Source organism: Ranitomeya variabilis, chromosome 4, assembly GCF_051348905.1.
Source record: "Ranitomeya variabilis isolate aRanVar5 chromosome 4, aRanVar5.hap1, whole genome shotgun sequence".
NCBI classification, from domain to species: domain Eukaryota; kingdom Metazoa; phylum Chordata; class Amphibia; order Anura; family Dendrobatidae; genus Ranitomeya; species Ranitomeya variabilis.
Window position 1 is genome coordinate 619,689,510 of NC_135235.1, and position 27,668 is coordinate 619,717,177.

General features: G+C 49.0%; 1 protein-coding gene across 1 annotated transcript in view; it reads left to right on the forward strand.

The window, feature by feature from the left end:
* LOC143766073 (ABC-type organic anion transporter ABCA8-like) overlaps window positions 1-27,668 on the forward strand; it is a 153,761-nt gene that overhangs the window by 94,647 nt on the left and 31,446 nt on the right. Inside the window, exons 25-26 of the mRNA XM_077253456.1 lie at window positions 5,742-5,855; window positions 6,202-6,318. Of these exons, the coding sequence (XP_077109571.1) occupies window positions 5,742-5,855; window positions 6,202-6,318 (231 nt within the window). The remainder of the gene's footprint in view (window positions 1-5,741; window positions 5,856-6,201; window positions 6,319-27,668) is intronic.

Here is a 27,668-nt window from a genome sequence, read left to right on the forward strand (position 1 = left end):
CTGGAGTTCATCCACCTGGTCGGTGAATACTAGAGACTTAGAAGGTCGCTCTGACTTGACATCATCGTCAGCTGGCCACTTGAGAACAGGAGATACCCTTTCTGGATCCAACTCCAAACTGGTGTCCATGAAGATATGTTCGGGAGGTTCCCTGGAGCAGGTCACTGAAACAATTGCTAGAACTGCATGGAGATATTGTCTCTGCTTCCCTTCTTATGGAGATGTCGGCACACAATGAATCTGTGACAGACCTGCCAGAGAAGATGGTGACACAGGCGACCAAACTGGACCAGACACTTCTAGTGACACAACTGTCTCCAACGAAACACCTCACCAGATCTCCAGTCAAGAACTGGCTCATGAATTCTAAGCCACGGAAGACCTAAGAGAAGTGGATGAAATAAACCAGACAGCACAATAGAATTTACTGTCGTCCCTTTCTGTCATGGCATTTGTGGATTCAGGCCCTGCCCTGAACTTAATGGACTTAGAGTTCGCCAGACGCTGTGGTTTTTCTTTACAGCCCTTGCAGAGCCCTATTCCCTTAAGGGGCATTGATGCTACACCATTGGCCAAGAATAAAACTCAGTACTGGACTCAGCTGACCATGTGCATGGCTCCAGCACATCAGGAAGATTGTCGTTTTCTGGTGTTGCATAATTTGCATGATGTGGTTGTACTGGGTTTTCCATGGTTACAGGTACATAATCCAGTGCTGGATTGGAAATCTATGTCTGTAACTAGTTGGGGTTGTCAAGGGGTACATAGTGACGTTCCTTTGATGTCAATTTCCTCTTCCCCCTCTTCTGAAGTTCCTGAGTTTTTGTCAGATTTCCAGGATGTATTTGATGAGCCCAAGTCCAGTTCCCTTCCTCCTCATAGGGACTGTGATTGTGCTATTAACTTGATTCCTGGCTGTAAGTTCCCTAAGGGCCGACTTTTCAATCTGTCTGTGCCAGAGCATGCCGCCATGCAGAGTTATGTTAAGGAGTCTTTGGAGAAGGGGCATATTCGGCCCTCTTCGTCACCGTTGGGAGCGGGATTCTTCTTTGTTGCCAAGAAGGATGGCTCCTTGAGACCCTGTATTGATTATCGCCTTCTTAATAAGATCACGGTCAAATTCCAATACCCTTTACCTTTGCTTTCTGATTTGTTTGCTCGGATTAAGGGGGCTAGTTGGTTTACTAAGATTGACCTTCGAGGGGCGTATAATCTTGTTCGTATTAAACAGGGTGACGAATGGAAAACTGCATTTAATACGCCCGAAGGCCATTTTGAATACCTTGTGATGCCATTCGGGCTCTCTAATGCCCCATCTGTGTTTCAGTCCTTTATGCATGATATCTTCCGGAATTATCTTGATAAATTCATGAGTGTATATTTGGATGATATTTTGATTTTTTCCGATGATTGGGAGTCTCATGTGAAACAGGTCAGGATGGTATTTCAGATCCTTCGTGCTAACACTTTATTTGTGAAGGGGTCTAAATGCCTATTTGGAGTTCAGAAGGTTTCTTTTTTGGGTTTTATTTTTTCTCCCTCGGCTATAGAAATGGATCCTGTTAAGGTCCAAGCCATTCATGATTGGATTCAACCCACTTCTGTGAAGAGCCTTCAGAAATTTTTGGGCTTTGCTAATTTTTATCGCCGTTTCATTGCCAACTTTTCCAGTGTTGTTAAGCCCCTGACCGATTTGACGAAGGCGCTGATGTAATGAATTGGTCCTCTGCGGCTGTTGAGGCCTTTCAGGAGCTTAAACGTCGATTTACTTCTGCCCCTGTGTTGCGTCAGCCGGATGTTTCTCTTCCTTTTCAGGTTGAGGTTGACGCTTCTGAGATTGGGGCAGGGGCCGTTTTGTCTCAGAGAAGTTTCGATGGTTCTTTGATGAAACCGTGTGCCTTCTTCTCCAGAAAGTTTTCGCCTGCGGAGCGTAATTATGATATCGGCAATCGGGAGTTGTTGGCTATGAAGTGGGCATTTGAGGAGTGGCGACATTGGCTTGAGGGAGCCAAGCACCGCATTGTGGTTTTGACCTATCATAGCAATCTGATTTACCTCAAGTCTGCCAAGCGGTTGAATCCTAGACAGGCTCGATGGTCCCTGTTTTTCTCCCGTTTTGATTTTGTGGTCTCGTATCTTCCGGGATCTAAGAATGTTAAGGCTGATGCCCTCTCTAGGAGTTTTTTGCCTGATTCTCCGGGAGTCCTTGAGCCGGTTGGTATTCTCAAGGAGGGGGTGATTCTTTCTGCCATCTCCCCTGATTTATGGCGGGTGCTTCAGGAATTTCAGGCTGATAAACCTGATCGCTGTCCAGTGGGGAAACTGTTTGTTCCTGATAGATGGACTAGTAAGGTAATTTCTGAGGTTCATTGTTCGGTGTTGGCCGGTCATCCTGGGATTTTTGGTACCAGAGATTTGGTTGCTAGGTCCTTCTGGTGGCCTTCCTTGTCGCGGGATGTGCGTTCTTTTGTGCAGTCCTGTGGGACTTGTGCCCGGGCCAAGCCTTGCTGTTCCCGCGCTAGTGGGTTGCTTTTGCCTTTACCGGTCCCTGAGAGGCCCTGGACGCATATTTCCATGGATTTTATTTCGGATCTTCCTGTCTCCCAGAAGATGTCTGTTATCTGGGTGGTTTGTGACCGGTTTTCCAAGATGGTCCATTTGGTACCTTTGCCTAAATTGCCTTCCTCCTCTGATTTGGTTTCATTGTTTTTTCAGCATGTGGTTCGTTTGCATGGCATTCCGGAGAATATTGTGTCTGACAGAGGTACTCAGTTTGTTTCTAGGTTTTGGAGGTCCTTTTGTGCTAGGATGGGCATTGATTTGTCTTTTTCTTCGGCGTTTCATCCTCAGACAAATGGCCAAACTGAGCGAACCAATCAGACCTTGGAAACCTATTTGAGATGCTTTGTGTCTGCTGATCAGGATGATTGGGTGGCCTTCTTGCCGTTGGCCGAGTTTGCCCTTAATAATCAGGCTAGTTCGGCTACTTTGGTTTCGCCTTTTTTTTGTAATTTTGGTTTTCATCCTCGTTTTTCTTCAGGGCAGGTTGAGCCTTCGGATTGTCCTGGTGTGGATTCTGTGGTGGACAGGTTACAGCAGATTTGGACTCATGTGGTGGACAATTTGACGTTGTCTCAGGAAAAGGCTCAACGTTTTGCTAACCGCCGTCGGTGTGTTGGTCCCCGGCTTCATGTTGGGGATTTAGTTTGGTTATCTTCTCGTCATGTTCCTATGAAGGTTTCTTCCCCTAAGTTCAAGCCTCGCTTTATTGGTCGCTATAAGATTTCTGAGATTATTAATCCGGTATCTTTTCGTTTGGCCCTTCCTGCCTCTTTTGCCATCCATAATGTTTTCCATAGATCTTTGTTGCGGAGATATGTGGTGCCCGTTGTTCCCTCTGTTGATCCTCCTGCCCCGGTGTTGGTTGAGGGGGAGTTGGATTATGTGGTGAAGATTTTGGATTCTCGTTTTTCGAGGCGTAGGCTTCAGTATCTTGTCAAGTGGAAGGGTCATGGCCAGGAGGATAATCCTTGGGTTGTTGCCTCCGATGTCCATGCCGCCGATTTGGTTCGTGCCTTTCACTTGGCTCGTCCTGATCGGCCTGGTGGCTCTGGTGAGGGTTCGGTGACCCCTCCTCAAGGGGGGGGGGTACTGTTGTGAATTCCGTTCTTGGGCTCCCTCCGGTGGTTGTAAATGGCACTTTTGTGAATTCTGCCCTTGGGCTCCCTCCGGTGGTTTTAAGTGGAACTGCTGCTCCTTGGATTTAGCTTAGCAGCTGCTTCCACTGATCGTCTCTCCTGCTCTGCTATTTAGCCTGGCTCTGATCTTCAGCCAGTGCCAGCTGTCAATGTTTCTTGGTTGGATTCAGATCTCTCCTTGGATTTCCTTGTTAGTCGGTCCAGTTCAGCAAAGATAAGTCCTTGCATGTTCATTTGTTGTCCACTTGCTGTGGACTTAATCATTCAGCTCATTTTATGTTTGCTCTAGTCCAGCTTGTCAGTATTCCATATTCTGTTAAGCTGGAAGCTCTGGGGAAGCAGATTTGCCCTCCACACCGTTAGTCAGGTGTGGAGATTTTTTGTAAACTCTGTGATGGAATTTTCTAGCTTTTAATACTGACCGCACAGTATCCTTTCCTATTCTGTCTATCTAGTTAGAAGTGGCCTCCTTTGCTAAATCCTGATTTCATTCTGTGTATGTCATTTCCCTCTCTACTCACAGTTCATATTTGTGGGGGGCTGTCTGTCCTTTGGGAATTTTCTCTGAGGCAAGATAGCTTTCCTGTTTCCATCTTTAGGGGTAGTTAGCTCTCCGGCTGTGACGAGATGTCTAGGGAGTGACAGGAACATTCCACGGCTACTTCTAGTGTTGTTAGGTTCAGGACCTACGGTCAGTAAAGATACCATCTCCTCAGAGCTCGTCCATGTTGCTCCTTAACCACCAGGTCATAACATTCCTGCACTGAATGTGTCAGTGCCGGCCGTAAAGTAAAGCACAGCGGTGACGTCACCGCTCTGCTGTTAGGGCCGGCGCTTACACAGTGCAGGGAAGCGGACGCCGGGGGACGCGAATGTAAGTATGTAGTGTTTGTTTTTTTACATTTAGACTGGTAACCAGGGTAAACATCGGGTTACTAAGCGCGGCCCTGCGCTTAGCAACCCGATGTTTACCCTGGTAACCCGGGGACTTCGGCATCGTTGGTCGCTGGAGAGCTGTCTGTGTGACAGCTCTCCAGCGACGCTGCAGCAATCGGCATCATTGTCGATATCGCTGCAGCGTCGCTTAATGTGACGGTACCTTAAGTGATCAGGGTCAACAGCATTCAGAGGCACCGAGGCTACTGGTACTGCCCCCGACACCGGACCTCTCACCCTTCCCACTGAGGAGTGTACCACAGTATCATGGCCTGACAACTGAATGCCCGTCACTGGGCCGCTTTCACTGTCTAGATTACGGTAGGTTTTTCTCCTGATGAAGAGGTCGCATGTGGCCTTGAAACGAGTTGACTCTGTAAACCTGTACACATTAAACTTTCTCAAGTTTTAATCTGCATCGAGTCTTCATCAGTAACGCATTGAATGAAACCTCCATCCCGTTCCATGTACTCCAGAGTTTCACTCACTATTCTGCTGGTGCAGTCACTGTGTACATACATTACATTACTTAAATTGTACTGATCCTGAGTTACATCCTGTATTATACCCCAGAGCTGCACTCACTATTCTGCTGATGCAGTCACTGTTTACATACATTACATTACTTATCCTGTACTGTTCCTGAGTTTCATCCTGTATTATACTCCAGAGCTGCACTCACTATTCTGCTGGTGGAGTCATTGTGTACATACATACATTACTTATCCTGTACTGATCCTGAGTTACATCCTGTATTATACTCCAGAGCTGCACTCACTATTCTGCTGGTGAAGTCATTGTGTACATACATTACATTACTTATCCTGTACTGATCTGAGTTACTTCCTGTATTTTACTCAAGAGCTGCACTCACTATACTCATAAAGTAAAGACGATCACTAGAACAAGATTTGTGATGATACTGAACATGTAAGTAGTGATGGGAGATTACAGGTGAAAAGTTGCAGAATTATTAACTGCAGCTCTGGAAGTATAAAAAGGGCTATGATGAGATAAATCATGATAAATATATAGTAAGTTGCTCATGTTCTCCTGTTAATTATATAAATGTTGGTCCATGTGATGTGTTATGTTCTGTTTCTGTAGATCGTCAGCATGATTGGATACAGCGCTGCGATGGTTTTCTACGTTTACGTATTTTCATTTATTTTTGGGAAGAATAAAACCCATTACGACAGCTGGTCCTTATTCTTTGCACTGGTAAGTCGTCAGCCGAATAGAGAAGACAGGTACAGCCGAAACCCTGTTCTGCGCACTCCTATGATGTGGAAGCTCCTGTGATTTGCCCTCAGTCTGTTTTGTATAATGTCATACCTCTGCTGTGACGGATGCCCCCTTTGGACCCTGGGTGAGTCGGTAACCTCTGTACCCCCTGTAACTTGCTGATCATCCACAAAATACAAGATGGAGCTGTATATGGCGTCTATGTACTTCTGACCAAAGGATCCAGCCTCTCTGCAGTCTCACCCCCCATATTACTAATGTTGGACAATTCCTCATAAAGCAATTCAGTTAGAATATGTAATTTTATTCTTCTCTTTTTCAGTCCTCCTTCGTTCCCTTGATTCTAGTGGATCTGTTCGGTACATCCATTCCTGGTGAAATGCTGCTGTACAGCTTCCTCTTTCCCAGCAGCACCCTATGTGGAATCCTGCAGCACATAGTAAGTGAGATCTGAAACATTAGAAATATCTCTGTTCCCAATGGTCCAGGATTTTTTCCCGCAACAGTGGTCAGTGCCAGGTAGCTTATCATTACAACTTTGTGATCCATATGACTGTCTTGTTTCTTTTACTTGAATTTTTTTGCTTGGCAAAAAGATAAAAAAAACAACGATAATGCGCTTTCAGGGTTTTTCGTGTGTTTCAGCATTCACAGTATGGGATTAATATTCTGATATTTTATTAGTTTATTTACGCACATGGCAACACAATGTTTTTTTTTTTTATTCTGGGAAAAGGTCATTATGAACTTTTTTATATATTTTTTTTTGTATTAAATCCCTGCAATCACTAGTACAGTGCACTGCAATACTGTAATATTACAGTGCATTGTAAAAGTACTGATCTACCGGCAGAATTTCTTAGAAGTAGAGAATCAAGGGGGGGGGGTCTTAGGTAGGTCACTATTTGTCATAAGCGTGTTATTGGCACCCTGCAATTGCATTGCTGGGGAAGGGAGGAGCTTAGGTACCAGAAGGGACACCTCTCCCCTTTAATCCCATCATCCTAAATGTTGCTTTCACAATTGACAGTGACATTTACAGTGGCTTGCGAAAATATTTCCCCCACCCCTTGGCATTTTCCTTGTTGAAAACCTGGAATTTCACTTTTTTTTTTTTTGAGGGTTTGTATCAGTTCATGTAAAGCACATGCCTACAACTGTGAACATTTGGTTTTCTTTTTATTATGAAGGAAACAACAAGAAAACAAACTAACTGAAAACTTCAGTGTGCATAACTATTCACCCCCCTAAAGTCAGTATTTTGCAGAGTCTCCTTTTGCGGCAATTACACCTGCAAGTCACTTTGGATAAGTAAACTTTAAAAAAAAACTGACCGTCACATCCAAACATAGACTAAGTGTGAACAGGTGCTGAACCTAGAGTCACCAACTCATATACTCTCCAACAAAAAGGCAGGGCACTGTAGCGCCATAGCATGTAAATATGAAAATTGAATTGCATTGCTGCATTAGAAATAAGAAAAATATCAAAACTGAAATATTAAGTCTTTAGACTTTATTCTAAGTGAGGAAAGGCATTTCTAGGTGCTGGAAACAAGAAATGCCTTATCGTGGCTTCCAGATACACATGAATTGGCCAATTTATGCGCTAAACTTTCTAAATTTTTCATATTTCATTTTTGAAATTTGTCATATTTCTAATGCAGAAATGCACTTCAATTTTCATATTTCATATTTACATGCTATGGCGCTACAGTGTGCTGCCTTTTTGTTTGAGACTTTGGATAAGTCTTTATGAGCTTTCCACATCTTGCCTCTGGGATTTTTGACTATTCCTCGAGGCAAAACTGCTGCAGCTCCTTCAAGTTAGGTTGTTTCCACTGGTGAACATCAATCTTCAAGTCTGACCACAGATTCTCAATTGGATTAAGGTCTGAGCTTTGACTAGGCCACTCCAAAACATTTATATACTTCCCCTTAAACCACTCGAGTGTTGCTTTAGCAGTATGCTTTGGGTCATTGTCTTGTTGGGAGTTGAACCTCCATCCCAGTCTCAAATCACTGACAGACTGAAAAGGATTTTGCTCAAGAATATCCCTGTCTTTCGCACCATCCATCTTCCCCTTGACTCAGACCATTTTCCCTGTCCCTGATGATGAAAAACATTCTCACAGCATGATGCTCCACCACCATGTATCACTGTGGGGATGGTGTATTTGGGGTGATGTGTTGTGTTTTTTTAGCGCCAGACATTGCGTTTACCTTGGAGGCCAAAAAGTTCAGTTTTGGTCTCTTCTGACCACATCACCTTTCTCTAGACATTTGAGGAGTCTCCTACATGTCTTTTGGCAAACTCAAAACAAGCCTTACAATTTTTCTGTGCAAGTAAATTCTTTTTTCTGCCCACTCTTCCATGAAGGCCACCTCTGTGGAGTGTACGGCTTATTGTGGTGGTATGGACAGATACTCCAGACTTTGCTTGGAAACTCTGCAGCGCCTTCAGGGTTACCTATGGTTTCTGTGCTGTCTCTCTTGATTAATGCCCTCATTGCTCGGACTGAGAGTTTTGGTGAACAGCCCTCTCTTAGCAGGTTTGTTGTGGTACCATATTCTTTCCATTTGCTGATAATGGATTTGATGGTGCTCTGGGGAATCACCAGAGATTGCGAGATTTTTTTTATTATAACCCAATCCTGACTTGTTCTTCTCAACAACTTTGTCTATGACTTGTTTGAAGATCTTCTTGGTCTTCATGGTGTTGTTTGGTTAGTGGTACTTCCTGCTTAATGGTGTTGCAGCCTCTGTGTCCTTTCAGAAAAGGTGTGTATATACTGACAGACCATGTGACATATAGATTGCACTTCGGTGGGCTTCCTTTCACTATGCATGTGATTTCTGAAGGGAATTGCTAGCACCATAAATTTTTAGGGGTGTCATCGCATTGCTTCTTTCCTGATTTCCTATTATTTTGCATGTTTCTCACACTTAAATGTTTCAGGTCATCAAACAAATTTAAATATTAGACAAAGATAACACAAGTAAACACTGAATGCTGTTTTTAAATGAAGGTCTTTCTTTATTAATAAGGGAAAAAAAAATCCAAACATACAGGGCCCAGTGTGAAAAAGTGATCCCCCTACCTTAAAGGGAACCTGTCACATGAATTTGGCGGGACCAGTTTTGGGTCATATGGGCGGGGTTTTGAGGTGTTTGATTCACCCTTTCCTTACCCGCTGGCTGCATGCTGGCCGCAATATTGGATTGAAGTTCATTCTCTGTCCTCCGGAGTACACGCCTGCGCAAGGCAATATTGCCTTGCACTGGCGTGTACTCCGGAGGACAGAGACTGAACTTCAATCCAATATTGCGGCCAGCATGCAGCCAGCGGGTAAGGAAAGGATGAATCAAACACCTGAAAACCCCGCCCATATGACCCAAAACTGGTCCCGCCAAATTAAGGTGACAGGTTCCCTTTAAACATAAATTATCTGTGGTTCATCACATCATTGGGAATCTGAGTTCAATTTCCCTACCCACACCCATCCCTGATTACTGCCACACCTGTTCTCTCAATCAAGAAATCACTTAAATAGGACCTGCCTGACAAAGTGTAGAAGGCCAAAAGCTCCTCAAATGCTAAACATCATGCCGCAATCCAAATAAATTCTTAAACAGATGAGAAACAAAGTAACTGAGATCTATCAGTCTGGAAAAGGTTGTAAAGCCATTTCTCAATCTTTGTCACTCCAGCGAACCATAGTGAGAGCCATTTATCCACAAATGGCGGCAACGTGTAAGGGTATGTTTCCACGTGCCGGAATGGCTGCGCTTTGGACACAGCGGATACCCTGCTTTGCCCAAAGCACTGCCCCCTTTGTACATGAGGTGATTCCGCATGTGTTCAATGAATCACCGCATCCTATCCATAGACTGTGTTATTTATCTTGCGGAGACGGAGCCTCTCCGCAAGATAAATAGACATGCTGCAGTCTAGAAAGACGCTCCACACCCAGTGGAAACATACCATAACAGTGGTGAACGGTAGCGTAGCTATCGAGGGGGCCATCGCCCTGGGCCCCGTCACATGGAGGGGCCCACTCGGAGCAGCGGCCGCTTCAGTTATTAAGCAATAAGCGGCCGCGGCTCTCTGATGTTTTAGATACATGGCGGCATGCAGGGGCGCCACTGCCTGGTCTCCATCTGAGCGGAGACTCTGCACGCTGCACAGCAGCCAATAGCAGAGTCTCACTGCAGCACACGGTGCGGGCTGGAGCCTGGAGCGCTGCTAACCTCATAGTCTCTGACAGGCTGGCAGCGCTACAGCTAGCTCCACCCCCAGGTGTGCTCCGATTGCTAGACCTAATATTAACAAACAGGCCAGACCGCATATCAAATATAAGGGTTGGGGGTCACTTGGGGAATAGTGATCACAAAATAAGTTTTCATGTATCCTTTAATAAGATGTGTAGTAGAGGGGTTACAAGGACACTAAACTTCAGGAGGGCAAATTTCCAATGGATGAGAGAGGATCTTGGTGCAATTAACTGGGACGATATCCTGAGACACAAAAATACACAGAGAAAATGGGAGACGTTTATTAGCATCCTGGATAGGACCTGTGCACAGTATATACCGTATGGGAATAAACATACTAGAAATAGGAGGAAACCAATATAGCTAAATAGAGCTGTAAGGGGAGCAATAAGGGACAAAAAGAAAGCATTTAGAGAATTAAAGGAAGTAGCTAGTGAGGAGGCATTAAATAAATACAAAAAATTAAATAAATTCTGTAAAAAGCAAATCAAGGCAGCAAAGATTGAGACAGAGAGACTCATTGCAAGAGAGAGTAAAAATAATCCCAAAATATTCTTTAACTACATAAATAGTAAGAAACTAAAAAATTATAGTGTTGGCCCCCTTAAAAATAGTCTGGGTGAAATGGTGGAGGAGGATGAGGAAAAAGCCAATATGCTAAATGACTTTTTTTCATCAGTATTTACAAAAGAAAATCCCATGGCAGACAATATGATCAGTGATAACAAAACTTCCCAATTAAATGTCACCTGCTTAACCCAGCAGGAAGTACGGCGGCGTCTAAAAATCACTAAAATTGACAAATCTCCGGGGCCGGATGGGATACACCCCCGAGTACTGCAGGAATTAAGTACAGTCATTGATAGACCATTATTTTTAATCTTTTAAAGAGTCCATAATAACAGGGTCTGTACCACAGTACTGGCGTATAGCAAATGTGGTGCCAATATTCAAAAAGGGGATAAAAACTGAACTCGGTAATTATAGGCCAGTAAGCTTAACCTCTACTGTGGGTAAAATCCTGGAGGGCATTCTAAGGGATGCTATACTGGAGTATCTGAAGAGGAATAACCTCATGACCCAGTATCAGCACGGGTTTACTAGGGACCGTTCATGTCAGACTAATTTGATCAATTTCTATGAAGAGGTAAGTTCCGGTCTGGACCAAAGGAACTCATTAAATGTAGTGTATATGGACTTTTCAAAAGCTTTTTATACAGTGCCACACAAAAGGTTGTTACATAAAATGAGAATGGGGATAGGGGAAAATATGTGTAAGTGGATTGAGAGCTGGCTCAGGGATAGGAAACAAAGGGTGGTTATTAATGGAGCACACTCGGACTGGGTCGCGGTTAGCAGTGGGGTACCGCAGGGGTCAGTATTGGGCCCTCTTCTTTTTAACATATTTATTAATGACCTTGTAGGGGGCATTCAGAGTAGAATTTCAATATTTGCAGATGACACTAAACTCTGCAGGGTAATCAATACAGGGGAGGACAATTTTATATTACAGGATGATTTATGTAAACTAGAAGCTTGGGCTGATAAATGGCAAGTGAGCTTTAATGGGGATAAATGTAAGGTCATGCACTTGGGTAGAAGTAATAAGATGTATAACTATGTGCTTAATTCTAAAACTCTGGGCAAAACAGTCAATGAAAACGACCTAGTTGTATGGGTGGATGATAAACTCACATTTAGTGGCCAGTGTCAGGCAGCTGCTACAAAGGCAAATAAAATAATGGGATGCATTAAAAGAGGCAAAGATGCTCATGAGGAGAACATAATTTTACCTCTATACAAGTCACTAGTTCGACCACACTTAGAATACTGTGCACAGTTCTGGTCTCCGGTGTATAAGGAAGACATAGCTGAACTAGAGCGGGTGCAGAGAAGAGCAACCAAGGTTATTAGAGGACTGGGGGGTCTGCAATACCAAGATAGGTTATTATGCAGCGCCCCAGAGTCCTGGTCGTTGCAGTACTGCGGCTCTGCCACTAAGGGGAGCTATGGTACATCTGATGGCACTGGAGGAGTTCATCTGACCAGGTATCACAGACACCAATACATTTCACAGTCAGGCCTCCAGGGGGAGCTAAGGGTTCTATTCACTAGGCCACTCCTCACATACTGGTAAAACTGAGGGTCAGGCAGGAAGTTAGATAGAAAGCTGACTGGGTTGGAACCAGGCAACACCTTGTGGCAGAGGGTGTTGTGGGGGAAGATTCGGTAGGGCCCCTGTCAGGGGTGGGATCCTGACAGAGGCCTGGCAACTTGAGAGAACGTCACGGGACCGTGCCTGCTCAGCATAGCGGCGGTGCCCAAGGAAGGATTAGAAGCGAGATATATTGTGCTGAGTGAGAAACGAGATCAAAGCAACAAGGAGAATACCAGTAGGAGTGGTGCTGTGAGACCGAGGCAACATCCTACTGAGGCGCACAACCGGCGGCCGGAACGCCGAGGAAGTATTTATAAATCTAGCTTCAAGCAATACTTCAAACCAACGGCAGGACAGTCAGTCATAGGCGGGCTGTCTCACCTAAATCACCTACGAAGACATAGGGGGCAACCTGTGGAGAGGGGCGACTCTAGGGTCCCGGAAGAGCTCCGAGCCTACCCGTCATACGGGTGCCGTCCTAACCGTAACATCAGGGAGGGACGGAAGATTAGCAGAACATCATCTAATCGAGTTGTGAGGGAACTTAAGAAACAGACACAACAGTTGTGGGGACTTTCCGTAAGCACAGCAGGGAAGGACCACAACACATAGCGCTAGTAGGAAGGCACAGATTTCCACCTGAAAAGAGAACTCTGGAGGTGCCATCGGACCGGCCGGACTTGCGCAGCCTGGTTAACCGTATTCCGGATTGAGGACCCAGAGATCTTCAGTAAAGAGGTAAAGGGACTGCAACCTGGTGTCCTCGTTATTTACTGCGACCGGCACTTCACAACCACACCACTCTTTCACCGGACGTCCCCCTGACAGGCAGGGCCACGGACCGGGCCTAGCCACCGTGACCACCCCCCAGAACAGAGACTCTGAGGCCCGGTACCGGGTACCCCTCGGCCCTGTGGCAGTGGGGGCGCTCCAATTACACTTGGGGCTATTTAGTTTGGAAAAACGAAGACTAAGGGGTGATCTTATTTTAATGTATAAATATATGAGGAGACAGTACAAAGACCTTTCTGATGATCTACGTCTGGAGGAAAAAAGGTTTAAGCATAACAGACGCGGATTCTTTACTGTAAAAGCAGTGAGACTATGGAACTCTCTGCCGTATGATGTTGTAATGAGTGATTCATTACTTAAATTTAAGAGAGGACTGTATACCTTTCTGGAAAAGTATAATGTTACAAGGTATATACACTAGATTCCTTGATAAGGCGTTGATCCAGGGAAATAGTCTGATTGCCGTATGTGGAGTCGGGAAGGAATTTTTTTCCCCAAGGTGGAGCTTACTCTTTGTCACATGTTTTTTTTTTGCCTTCCTCTGGATCAACATGTTAGGGCATGTTAGGTTAGGCTATGGGTTGAACTAGATGGACTTAAAGTCTTCCTTCAACCTTAATAACTATACGGCAGCAGTGACTCAGTATTGGGGTATAAGGGGCAGTAATAGGGACACATACAGCAGCAGTGGCTCAGTATTGGGGTATCAGTGGCAGTTATAGGGACACATACGGCAGCAGCGGCTCAGTATTGGGGTATCAGGTGCAGTAATAGGGACACATATGGCAGCAGCGGCTCAGTATTGGGGTATCAGGGGCAGTAATAGGGACACATACGGCAGCAGCGGCTCAGTATTGGGATATCAGGGGCAGTAATAGGAACATACGGCAGCAGTGGCTCAGTATTGGGGTATCAGGGGCAGTAATAGGGACACATATGGCAGCAGCGGCTCAGCATTGGGGTATCAGGGGCAGTAATAGGGACACATACGGCAGCAGTGGCTCAGTATTGGGGTATCAGGGGCAGTAATAGGGACACATACGGCAGCAGCGGCTCAGTATTGGGGTATCAGGTGCAGTAATAGGGACACAAACGGCAGCAGCGGCTCAGTATTGGGGTATCAGGTGCAGTAATAGGGACACATACGGCAGCAGCGGCTCAGTATTGGGGTATCAGGGGCAGTAATAGGGACACATACGGCAGCAGTGGCTCAGTATTGGGGTATCAGGGGCAGTTATAGGGACACATACGGCAGCAGCGGCTCAGTATTGGGGTATCAGGTGCAGTAATAGGGACACATATGGCAGCAGCGGCTCAGTATTGGGGTATCAGGTGCAGCAGCGGCTCAGTATTGGGGTATCAGGTGCAGTAATAGGGACACATACAGCAGATGCTCAGTATTGGGGCATCAAGTGCAGTAATAGGCACACATACGGCAGCAGCGGCTCAGTATTGGGGCATCAGGGGCAGTAATAGGGACACATACGGCAGCAGCGGCTCCGTATTGGGATATCAGGTGCAGTAATAGGGACACATACGGCAGCAGTGGCTCAGTATTGGGGTATCAGGGGCAGTAATAGGGACACATACGGCAGCAGCGGCTCAGTATTGGGATATCAGGGGCAGTAATAGGAACACATATACGGCAGCAGCGGCTCAGCATTGGGATATCAGGGGCAGTAATAGGAACACATACGGCAGCAGTGGCTCAGTATTGGGGTATCAGGGGCAGTAATAGGGACACATATGGCAGCAGCGGCTCAGTATTGGGGTATCAGGGGCAGTAATAGGGACACATACGGCAGCAGTGGCTCAGTATTGGGGTATCAGGGGCAGTAATAGGGACACATACGGCAGCAGCGGCTGAGTATTGGGGTATCAGGTGCAGTAATAGGGACACATACGGCAGCAGCGGCTCAGTATTGGGGTATCAGGGGCAGTAATAGGGACACATACGGCAGCAGTGGCTCAGTATTGGGGTATCAGGGGCAGTTATAGGGAGACATACGGCAGCAGCGGCTCAGTATTGGGGTATCAGGTGCAGTAATAGGGACACATATGGCAGCAGCGGCTCAGTATTGGGGTATCAGGTGCAGTAATAGGGACACATACAGCAGATGCTCAGTATTGGGGCATCAGGTGCAGTAATAGGCACACATACGGCAGCAGCGGCTCAGTATTGGGGTATCAGGGGCAGTAATAGGCACACATACGGCAGCAGCGGCTCAGTATTGGGGTATCAGGGGCAGTAATAGGGACACATACGGCAGCAGTGGCTCAGTATTGGGGTATCAGGGGCAGTTATAGGGAAACATACGGCAGCAGCGGCTCAGTATTGGGGTATCAGGTGCAGTAATAGGGACACATATGGCAGCAGCGGCTCAGTATTGGGGTATCAGGTGCAGCAGCGGCTCAGTATTGGGGTATCAGGTGCAGTAATAGGGACACATACAGCAGATGCTCAGTATTGGGGCATCAGGTGCAGTAATAGGCACACATACGGCAGCAGCGGCTCAGTATTGGGATATCAGGGGCAGTAATATGGACACATACGGCAGCAGCGGCTCAGTATTGGGGTATCAGGGGCAGTAATAGGGACACATACGGCAGCAGTGGCTCAGTATTGGGGTACCAGGGGCAGTAATAGGGACACATACGGCAGCAGTGGCTCAGTATTGGGGTATCAGGGGCAGTAATAGGGACACATACCGCAGCAGCGGCTCAGTATTGGGGTATCAGGGGCAGTAATAGGGACACATACGGCAGCAGTGGCTCAGTATTGGGGTATCAGGGGCAGTTATAGGGACACATATGGAAGCAGCGGCTCAGGATTGGGGTATCAGGTGCAGTAATAGGGACACATATGGCAGCAGCGGCTCAGTATTGGGGTATCAGGGGCAGTAATAGGGACACATACGGCAGCAGCGGCTCAGTATTGGGGTATCAGGGGCAGTAATAGGGACACATATGGCAGCAGCGGCTCAGTATTGGGGTATCAGGGGCAGTAATAGGGACACATACGGCAGCAGTGGCTCAGTATTGGGGTATCAGGTGCAGTAATAGGGACACATACGGCAGCAGCGGCTCAGTATTGGGGTATCAGAAGCAGCAGCGGCTCTGTATTGGGGTATCAGGTGCAGTAATAGGGACACATACAGCAGATGCTCAGTATTGGGGCATCAGGTGCAGTAATAGGCACACATACGGCAGCAGCGGCTCAGTATTGGGGTATAAGGGGCAGTAATAGGCACACATATAGCAGCAGCGGCTCAGTATTGGGGTATCAGGGGCAGTAATAGGCACACATATGGCAGCAGCGGCTCAGTATTGGGATATCAGGGGCAGTAATAGGGACACATATGGCAGCAGCGGCTCAGTATTGGGGTATCAGGGGCAGTAATAGGGACACATACGGCAGCAGCGGCTCAGTATTGGGGTATCAGGGGCAGTAATAGGGACACATACGGCAGCAGGGCTCCGTATTGGGATATCAGGGGCAGTAATAGGGACACATATGGCAGCAGTGGCTCAGTATTGGGGTATCAGGGGCAGTAATAGGGACACATACGGCAGCAGTGGCTCAGTATTGGGATATCAGGGGCAGTAATAGGGTCACATACGGCAGCAGCGGCTCAATATTGGGGTATAAGGGGCAGTAAAAGGCACACATTCGGCAGCAGCGGCTCAGTATTGGGGTATCAGGGGCAGTAATAGGCACACATATGGCAGCAGCGGCTCAGTATTGGGATATCAGGGGCAGTAATAGGGACACATACGGCAGCAGCGGCTCAGTATGGGGGTATCAGGGGCAGTAATAGGGACACATACGGCAGCAGCGGCTCAGTATTGGGGTATCAGGGGCAGTAATAGGGACACATACGGCAGCAGGGCTCCGTATTGGGATATCAGGGGCAGTAATAGGGACACATATGGCAGCAGTGGCTCAGTATTGGGGTATCAGGGGCAGTAATAGGGACACATACGGCCGCAGCGGCTCAGTATTGGGGTATCAGGTGCAGCAGCGGCTCAGTATTGGGGTATCAGGTGCAGTAATAGGGACACATACAGCAGATGCTCAGTATTGGGGCATCAGGTGCAGTAATAGGCACACATACGGCAGCAGCGGTTCAGTATTGGGGTATCAGGGGCATTAATAGGCACACATACGGCAGCAGCGGCTCAGTATTGGGGTATCAGGGGCAGTAATAGGCACACATATGGCAGCAGCGGCTAAGTATTGGGATATCAGGGGCAGTAATATGGACACATACGGCAGCAGCGGCTCAGTATTGGGGTGTCAGGGGCAGTAATAGGGACACATACGGCAGCAGTGGCTCAGTATTGGGGTATCCGGGGCAGTAATAGGGACACATACCGCAGCAGCGGCTCAGTATTGGGATATCAGGGGCAGTAATAGGAACACATACGGCAGCAGCGGCTCAGTATTGGGGTATCAGGGGCAGTAATAGGGACACATATGGCAGCAGCGGCTCAGTATTGGGATATCAGGGGCAGTAATAGGAACACATATGGCAGCAGTGGCTCAGTATTGGGGTATCAGGGGCAGTAATAGGGACACATACGGCAGCAGCGGCTCAGTATTGGGATATCAGGGGCAGTAATAGGAACACATACGGCAGCAGCGGCTCAATATTGGGATATCAGGGGCAGTAATTGGAACACATACGGCAGCAGTGGCTCAGTATTGGGGTATTAGGGGCAGTAATAGGGACACATATGGCAGCAGCGGCTCAGTATTGGGGTATCAGGGGCAGTAATAGGGACACATACGGCAGCAGTGGCTCAGTATTGGGATATCAGGGGCAGTAGTAGGAACACATACGGCAGCAGCGGCTCAGTATTGGGATATCAGGGGCCAAAATTTGGAACACATACGGCAGCAGTGGCTCAGTATTGGGGTATCAGGGGCAGTAATAGGGACACATACGGCAGCAGTGGCCCAGTATTGGGGTACCAGGGGCAGTAATAGGGACACATACGGCAGCAGCGGCTCAGTATTGGGATATCAGGGGCAGTAATAGGAACACATACGGCAGCAGTGGCTCAGTATTGGGATATCAGGGGCAGTAATAGGAACACATACGGCAGCAGCGGCTCAATATTGGGATATCAGGGGCAGTAATTGGAACACATACGGCAGCAGTGGCTCAGTATTGGGGTATTAGGGGCAGTAATAGGGACACATATGGCAGCAGCGGCTCAGTATTGGGGTATCAGGGGCAGTAATAGGGACACATACGGCAGCAGTGGCTCAGTATTGGGATATCAGGGGCAGTAGTAGGAACACATACGGCAGCAGCGGCTCAGTATTGGGATATCAGGGGCAAAAATAGGAACACATACGGCAGCAGTGGCTCAGTATTGGGGTATCAGGGGCAGTAATAGGGACACATACGGCAGCAGTGGCCCAGTATTGGGGTATCAGGGGCAGTAATAGGGACACATACGGCAGCAGCGGCTCAGTATTGGGGTATCAGGGGCAGTAATAGGGACACATACGGCAGCAGTGGCTCAGTATTGGGGTATCAGGGGCAGTTATAGGGACACATATGGAAGCAGCGGCTCAGTATTGGGGTATCAGGTGCAGTAATAGGGACACATATGGCAGCAGCGGCTCAGTATTGGGGTATCAGGGGCAGTAATAGGGACACACACGGCAGCAGCGGCTCAGTATTGGGATATCAGGGGCAGTAATAGGAACACATACGGCAGCAGTGGCTCAGTATTGGGGTATCAAAGGCAGTAATAGGGACACATATGGCAGCAGCGGCTCAGTATTGGGGTATCAGGGGCAGTAATAGGGACACATACGGCAGCAGTGGCTCAGTATTGGGGTATCAGGGGCAGTAATAGGGACACATACGGCTGCAGTGGCTCAGTATTGGGGTATCAGGTGCAGTAATAGGGACACATACGGCAGCAGCGGCTCAGTATTGGGGTATCAGGGGCAGTAATAGGGACACATTCGGCAGCAGCGGCTCAGTATTGGAGTATCAGGAGCAGCAGTGGCTCTGTATTGGGGTATCAGGTGCAGTAATAGGGACACATACAGCAGATGCTCAGTATTGGGGCATCAGGTGCAGTAATAGGCACACATACGGCAGCAGCGGCTCAGTATTGGGGTATAAGGGGCAGTAATAGGCACACATATGGCAGCAGCGGCTCAGTATTGGGGTATCAGGGGCAGTAATAGGCACACATATGGCAGCAGCGGCTCAGTATTGGGATATCAGGGGCAGTAATAGGGACACATGGCAGCAGCGGCTCAGTATTGGGGTATCAGGGGCAGTAATAGGGACACAAACGGCAGCAGCAGCTCAGTATTGGGGTATCAGGGGCAGTAATAGGGACACATACGGCAGCAGGGCTCTGTATTGGGATATCAGGGGCAGTAATAGGGACACATATGGCAGCAGTGGCTCAGCATTGGGGTATCAGGGGCAGTAATAGGGACACATACGGCAGCAGCGGCTCAGTATTGGGATATCAGGGGCAGTAATAGGGTCACATACGGCAGCAGCGGCTCAATATTGGGGTATAAGGTGCAGTAATAGGGACACATATGGCAGCAGCGGCTCAGTATTGGGGTATCAGGGGCAGTAATAGGGACACATACGGCAGCAGTGGCTCAGTATTGGGGTATCAGGTGCAGTAATAGGGACACATACGGCAGCAGCGGCTCAGTATTGGGGTATCAGAAGCAGCAGCGGCTCTGTATTGGGGTATCAGGTGCAGTAATAGGGACACATACAGCAGATGCTCAGTATTGGGGCATCAGGTGCAGTAATAGGCACACATACGGCAGCAGCGGCTCAGTATTGGGGTATAAGGGGCAGTAATAGGCACACATATAGCAGCAGCGGCTCAGTATTGGGGTATCAGGGGCAGTAATAGGCACACATATGGCAGCAGCGGCTCAGTATTGGGATATCAGGGGCAGTAATAGGGACACATATGGCAGCAGCGGCTCAGTATTGGGGTATCAGGGGCAGTAATAGGGACACATACGGCAGCAGCGGCTCAGTATTGGGGTATCAGGGGCAGTAATAGGGACACATACGGCAGCAGGGCTCCGTATTGGGATATCAGGGGCAGTAATAGGGACACATATGGCAGCAGTGGCTCAGTATTGGGGTATCAGGGGCAGTAATAGGGACACATACGGCAGCAGTGGCTCAGTATTGGGATATCAGGGGCAGTAATAGGGTCACATACGGCAGCAGTGGCTCAATATTGGGGTATAAGGGGCAGTAAAAGGCACACATTCGGCAGCAGCGGCTCAGTATTGGGGTATCAGGGGCAGTAATAGGCACACATATGGCAGCAGCGGCTCAGTATTGGGATATCAGGGGCAGTAATAGGGACACATACGGCAGCAGCGGCTCAGTATGGGGGTATCAGGGGCAGTAATAGGGACACATACGGCAGCAGCGGCTCAGTATTGGGGTATCAGGGGCAGTAATAGGGACACATACGGCAGCAGGGCTCCGTATTGGGATATCAGGGGCAGTAATAGGGACACATATGGCAGCAGTGGCTCAGTATTGGGGTATCAGGGGCAGTAATAGGGACACATACGGCCGCAGCGGCTCAGTATTGGGGTATCAGGTGCAGCAGCGGCTCAGTATTGGGGTATCAGGTGCAGTAATAGGGACACATACAGCAGATGCTCAGTATTGGGGCATCAGGTGCAGTAATAGGCACACATACGGCAGCAGCGGTTCAGTATTGGGGTATCAGGGGCATTAATAGGCACACATACGGCAGCAGCGGCTCAGTATTGGGGTATCAGGGGCAGTAATAGGCACACATATGGCAGCAGCGGCTAAGTATTGGGATATCAGGGGCAGTAATATGGACACATACGGCAGCAGCGGCTCAGTATTGGGGTGTCAGGGGCAGTAATAGGGACACATACGGCAGCAGTGGCTCAGTATTGGGGTATCCGGGGCAGTAATAGGGACACATACCGCAGCAGCGGCTCAGTATTGGGATATCAGGGGCAGTAATAGGAACACATACGGCAGCAGCGGCTCAGTATTGGGGTATCAGGGGCAGTAATAGGGACACATATGGCAGCAGCGGCTCAGTATTGGGATATCAGGGGCAGTAATAGGAACACATATGGCAGCAGTGGCTCAGTATTGGGGTATCAGGGGCAGTAATAGGGACACATACGGCAGCAGCGGCTCAGTATTGGGATATCAGGGGCAGTAATAGGAACACATACGGCAGCAGCGGCTCAATATTGGGATATCAGGGGCAGTAATTGGAACACATACGGCAGCAGTGGCTCAGTATTGGGGTATTAGGGGCAGTAATAGGGACACATATGGCAGCAGCGGCTCAGTATTGGGGTATCAGGGGCAGTAATAGGGACACATACGGCAGCAGTGGCTCAGTATTGGGATATCAGGGGCAGTAGTAGGAACACATACGGCAGCAGCGGCTCAGTATTGGGATATCAGGGGCCAAAATTTGGAACACATACGGCAGCAGTGGCTCAGTATTGGGGTATCAGGGGCAGTAATAGGGACACATACGGCAGCAGTGGCCCAGTATTGGGGTACCAGGGGCAGTAATAGGGACACATACGGCAGCAGCGGCTCAGTATTGGGATATCAGGGGCAGTAATAGGAACACATACGGCAGCAGTGGCTCAGTATTGGGATATCAGGGGCAGTAATAGGAACACATACGGCAGCAGCGGCTCAATATTGGGATATCAGGGGCAGTAATTGGAACACATACGGCAGCAGTGGCTCAGTATTGGGGTATTAGGGGCAGTAATAGGGACACATATGGCAGCAGCGGCTCAGTATTGGGGTATCAGGGGCAGTAATAGGGACACATACGGCAGCAGTGGCTCAGTATTGGGATATCAGGGGCAGTAGTAGGAACACATACGGCAGCAGCGGCTCAGTATTGGGATATCAGGGGCAAAAATAGGAACACATACGGCAGCAGTGGCTCAGTATTGGGGTATCAGGGGCAGTAATAGGGACACATACGGCAGCAGTGGCCCAGTATTGGGGTATCAGGGGCAGTAATAGGGACACATACGGCAGCAGCGGCTCAGTATTGGGGTATCAGGGGCAGTAATAGGGACACATACGGCAGCAGTGGCTCAGTATTGGGGTATCAGGGGCAGTTATAGGGACACATATGGAAGCAGCGGCTCAGTATTGGGGTATCAGGTGCAGTAATAGGGACACATATGGCAGCAGCGGCTCAGTATTGGGGTATCAGGGGCAGTAATAGGGACACACACGGCAGCAGCGGCTCAGTATTGGGATATCAGGGGCAGTAATAGGAACACATACGGCAGCAGTGGCTCAGTATTGGGGTATCAAAGGCAGTAATAGGGACACATATGGCAGCAGCGGCTCAGTATTGGGGTATCAGGGGCAGTAATAGGGACACATACGGCAGCAGTGGCTCAGTATTGGGGTATCAGGGGCAGTAATAGGGACACATACGGCTGCAGTGGCTCAGTATTGGGGTATCAGGTGCAGTAATAGGGACACATACGGCAGCAGCGGCTCAGTATTGGGGTATCAGGGGCAGTAATAGGGACACATTCGGCAGCAGCGGCTCAGTATTGGAGTATCAGGAGCAGCAGTGGCTCTGTATTGGGGTATCAGGTGCAGTAATAGGGACACATACAGCAGATGCTCAGTATTGGGGCATCAGGTGCAGTAATAGGCACACATACGGCAGCAGCGGCTCAGTATTGGGGTATAAGGGGCAGTAATAGGCACACATATGGCAGCAGCGGCTCAGTATTGGGGTATCAGGGGCAGTAATAGGCACACATATGGCAGCAGCGGCTCAGTATTGGGATATCAGGGGCAGTAATAGGGACACATGGCAGCAGCGGCTCAGTATTGGGGTATCAGGGGCAGTAATAGGGACACAAACGGCAGCAGCAGCTCAGTATTGGGGTATCAGGGGCAGTAATAGGGACACATACGGCAGCAGGGCTCTGTATTGGGATATCAGGGGCAGTAATAGGGACACATATGGCAGCAGTGGCTCAGCATTGGGGTATCAGGGGCAGTAATAGGGACACATACGGCAGCAGCGGCTCAGTATTGGGATATCAGGGGCAGTAATAGGGTCACATACGGCAGCAGCGGCTCAATATTGGGGTATAAGGTGCAGTAATAGGCACACATACGGCAGCAGCGGCTCAGTATTGGGGTATCAGGGGCAGTAATAGGCACACATATGGCAGCAGCGGCTCAGTATTGGGATATCAGGGGCAGTAATAGGGACACATACGGCAGCAGCGGCTCAGTATGGGGGTATCAGGGGCAGTAATAGGGACACATACGGCAGCAGGGCTCCGTATTGGGATATCAGGGGCAGTAATAGGGACACATATGGCAGCAGTGGCTCAGTATTGGGGTATCAGGGGCAGTAATAGGGACACATATGGCAGCAGCGGCTCAGTATTGGGGTATCAGGTGCAGTAATAGGGACACATACAGCAGATGCTCAGTATTGGGGCATCAGGTGCAGTAATAGGCACACATACGGCAGCAGCGGCTCAGTATTGGGGTATCAGGGGCAGTAATAGGCACACATACGGCAGCAGCGGCTCAGTATTGGGGTATCAGGGGCAGTAATAGGGACACATATGGCAGCAGTGGCTCAGTATTGGGGTATCAGGGGCAGTTATAGGGAAACATACGGCAGCAGCGGCTCAGTATTGGGGTATCAGGTGCAGTAATAGGGACACATATGGCAGCAGCGGCTCAGTATTGGGGTATCAGGTGCAGCAGCGGCTCAGTATTGGGGTATCAGGTGCAGTAATAGGGACACATACAGCAGATGCTCAGTATTGGGGCATCAGGTACAGTAATAGGCACACATACGGCAGCAGCGGTTCAGTATTGGGGTATCAGGGGCAGTAATAGGCACACATACGGCAGCAGCGGCTCAGTAGTGGGATATCAGGGGCAGTAATATGGACACATACGGCAGCAGCGGCTCAGTATTGGGGTATCAGGGGCAGTAATAGGGACACATACGGCAGCAGTGGCTCAGTATTGGGGTACCAGGGGCAGTAATAGGGACACATACGGCAGCAGTGGCTCAGTATTGGGGTATCAGGGGCAGTAATAGGGACACATACCGCAGCAGCGGCTCAGTATTGGGATATCAGGGGCAGTAATAGGAACACATACGGCAGCAGCGGCTCAGTATTGGGGTACCAGGGGCAGTAATAGGGACACATACGGCAGCAGCGGCTCAGTATTGGGATATCAGGGGCAGTAATAGGAACACATACGGCAGCAGTGGCTCAGTATTGGGGTATCAGGGGCAGTAATAGGGACACATACGGCAGCAGTGGCTCAGTATTGGGGTATCAGGGGCAGTTATAGGGACACATATGGAAGCAGCGGCTCAGGATTGGGGTATCAGGTGCAGTAATAGGGACACATATGGCAGCAGCGGCTCAGTATTGGGGTATCAGGGGCAGTAATAGGGACACATACGGCAGCAGCGGCTCAGTATTGGGGTATCAGGGGCAGTAATAGGGACACATATGGCAGCAGCGGCTCAGTATTGGGGTATCAGGGGCAGTAATAGGGACACATACGGCAGCAGTGGCTCAGTATTGGGGTATCAGGGGCAGTAATAGGGACACATATGGCTGCAGTGGCTCAGTATTGGGGTATCAGGTGCAGTAATAGGGACACATACGGCAGCAGCGGCTCAGTATTGGGGTATCAGAAGCAGCAGCGGCTCTGTATTGGGGTATCAGGTGCAGTAATAGGGACACATACAGCAGATGCTCAGTATTGGGGCATCAGGTGCAGTAATAGGCACACATACGGCAGCAGCGGCTCAGTATTGGGGTATAAGGGGCAGTAATAGGCACACATATAGCAGCAGCGGCTCAGTATTGGGGTATCAGGGGCAGTAATAGGCACACATATGGCAGCAGCGGCTCAGTATTGGGATATCAGGGGCAGTAATAGGGACACATATGGCAGCAGCGGCTCAGTATTGGGGTATCAGGGGCAGTAATAGGGACACATACGGCAGCAGCGGCTCAGTATTGGGGTATCAGGGGCAGTAATAGGGACACATACGGCAGCAGGGCTCCGTATTGGGATATCAGGGGCAGTAATAGGGACACATATGGCAGCAGTGGCTCAGTATTGGGTTATCAGGGGCAGTAATAGGGACACATACGGCAGCAGTGGCTCAGTATTGGGATATCAGGGGCAGTAATAGGGTCACATACGGCAGCAGCGGCTCAATATTGGGGTATAAGGGGCAGTAAAAGGCACACATTCGGCAGCAGCGGCTCAGTATTGGGGTATCAGGGGCAGTAATAGGCACACATATGGCAGCAGCGGCTCAGTATTGGGATATCAGGGGCAGTAATAGGGACACATACGGCAGCAGCGGCTCAGTATGGGGGTATCAGGGGCAGTAATAGGGACACATACGGCAGCAGCGGCTCAGTATTGGGGTATCAGGGGCAGTAATAGGGACACATACGGCAGCAGGGCTCCGTATTGGGATATCAGGGGCAGTAATAGGGACACATATGGCAGCAGTGGCTCAGTATTGGGGTATCAGGGGCAGTAATAGGGACACATACGGCCGCAGCGGCTCAGTATTGGGGTATCAGGTGCAGCAGCGGCTCAGTATTGGGGTATCAGGTGCAGTAATAGGGACACATACAGCAGATGCTCAGTATTGGGGCATCAGGTGCAGTAATAGGCACACATACGGCAGCAGCGGTTCAGTATTGGGGTATCAGGGGCAGTAATAGGCACACATACGGCAGCAGCGGCTCAGTATTGGGGTATCAGGGGCAGTAATAGGCACACATATGGCAGCAGCGGCTAAGTATTGGGATATCAGGGGCAGTAATATGGACACATACGGCAGCAGCGGCTCAGTATTGGGGTATCAGGGGCAGTAATAGGGACACATACGGCAGCAGTGGCTCAGTATTGGGGTATCAGGGGCAGTAATAGGGACACATACCGCAGCAGCGGCTCAGTATTGGGATATCAGGGGCAGTAATAGGAACACATACGGCAGCAGCGGCTCAGTATTGGGGTATCAGGGGCAGTAATAGGGACACATACGGCAGCAGCGGCTCAGTATTGGGATATCAGGGGCAGTAATAGGAACACATACGGCAGCAGTGGCTCAGTATTGGGGTATCAGGGGCAGTAATAGGGACACATACGGCAGCAGCGGCTCAGTATTGGGATATCAGGGGCAGTAATAGGAACACATACGGCAGCAGCGGCTCAATATTGGGATATCAGGGGCAGTAATTGGAACACATACGGCAGCAGTGGCTCAGTATTGGGGTATTAGGGGCAGTAATAGGGACACATATGGCAGCAGCGGCTCAGTATTGGGGTATCAGGGGCAGTAATAGGGACACATACGGCAGCAGTGGCTCAGTATTGGGATATCAGGGGCAGTAGTAGGAACACATACGGCAGCAGCGGCTCAGTATTGGGATATCAGGGTCCAAAATTGGGAACACATACGGCAGCAGTGGCTCAGTATTGGGGTATCAGGGGCAGTAATAGGGACACATACGGCAGCAGTGGCCCAGTATTGGGGTACCAGGGGCAGTAATAGGGACACATACGGCAGCAGCGGCTCAGTATTGGGATATCAGGGGCAGTAATAGGAACACATACGGCAGCAGTGGCTCAGTATTGGGATATCAGGGGCAGTAATAGGAACACATACGGCAGCAGCGGCTCAGTATTGGGATATCAGGGGCAAAAATAGGAACACATACGGCAGCAGTGGCTCAGTATTGGGGTATCAGGGGCAGTAATAGGGACACATATGGCAGCAGTGGCCCAGTATTGGGGTATCAGGGGCAGTAATAGGGACACATACGGCAGCAGCGGCTCAGTATTGGGGTATCAGGGGCAGTAATAGGGACACATACGGCAGCAGTGGCTCAGTATTGGGGTATCAGGGGCAGTTATAGGGACACATATGGAAGCAGCGGCTCAGTATTGGGGTATCAGGTGCAGTAATAGGGACACATATGGCAGCAGCGGCTCAGTATTGGGGTATCAGGGGCAGTAATAGGGACACATACGGCAGCAGCGGCTCAGTATTGGGATATCAGGGGCAGTAATAGGAACACATACGGCAGCAGTGGCTCAGTATTGGGGTATCAGGGGCAGTAATAGGGACACATATGGCAGCAGCGGCTCAGTATTGGGGTATCAGGGGCAGTAATAGGGACACATACGGCAGCAGTGGCTCAGTATTGGGGTATCAGGGGCAGTAATAGGGACACATACGGCTGCAGTGGCTCAGTATTGGGGTATCAGGTGCAGTAATAGGGACACATACGGCAGCAGCGGCTCAGTATTGGGGTATCAGGGGCAGTAATAGGGACACATACGGCAGCAGCGGCTCAGTATTGGAGTATCAGGAGCAGCAGTGGCTCTGTATTGGGGTATCAGGTGCAGTAATAGGGACACATACAGCAGATGCTCAGTATTGGGGCATCAGGTGCAGTAATAGGCA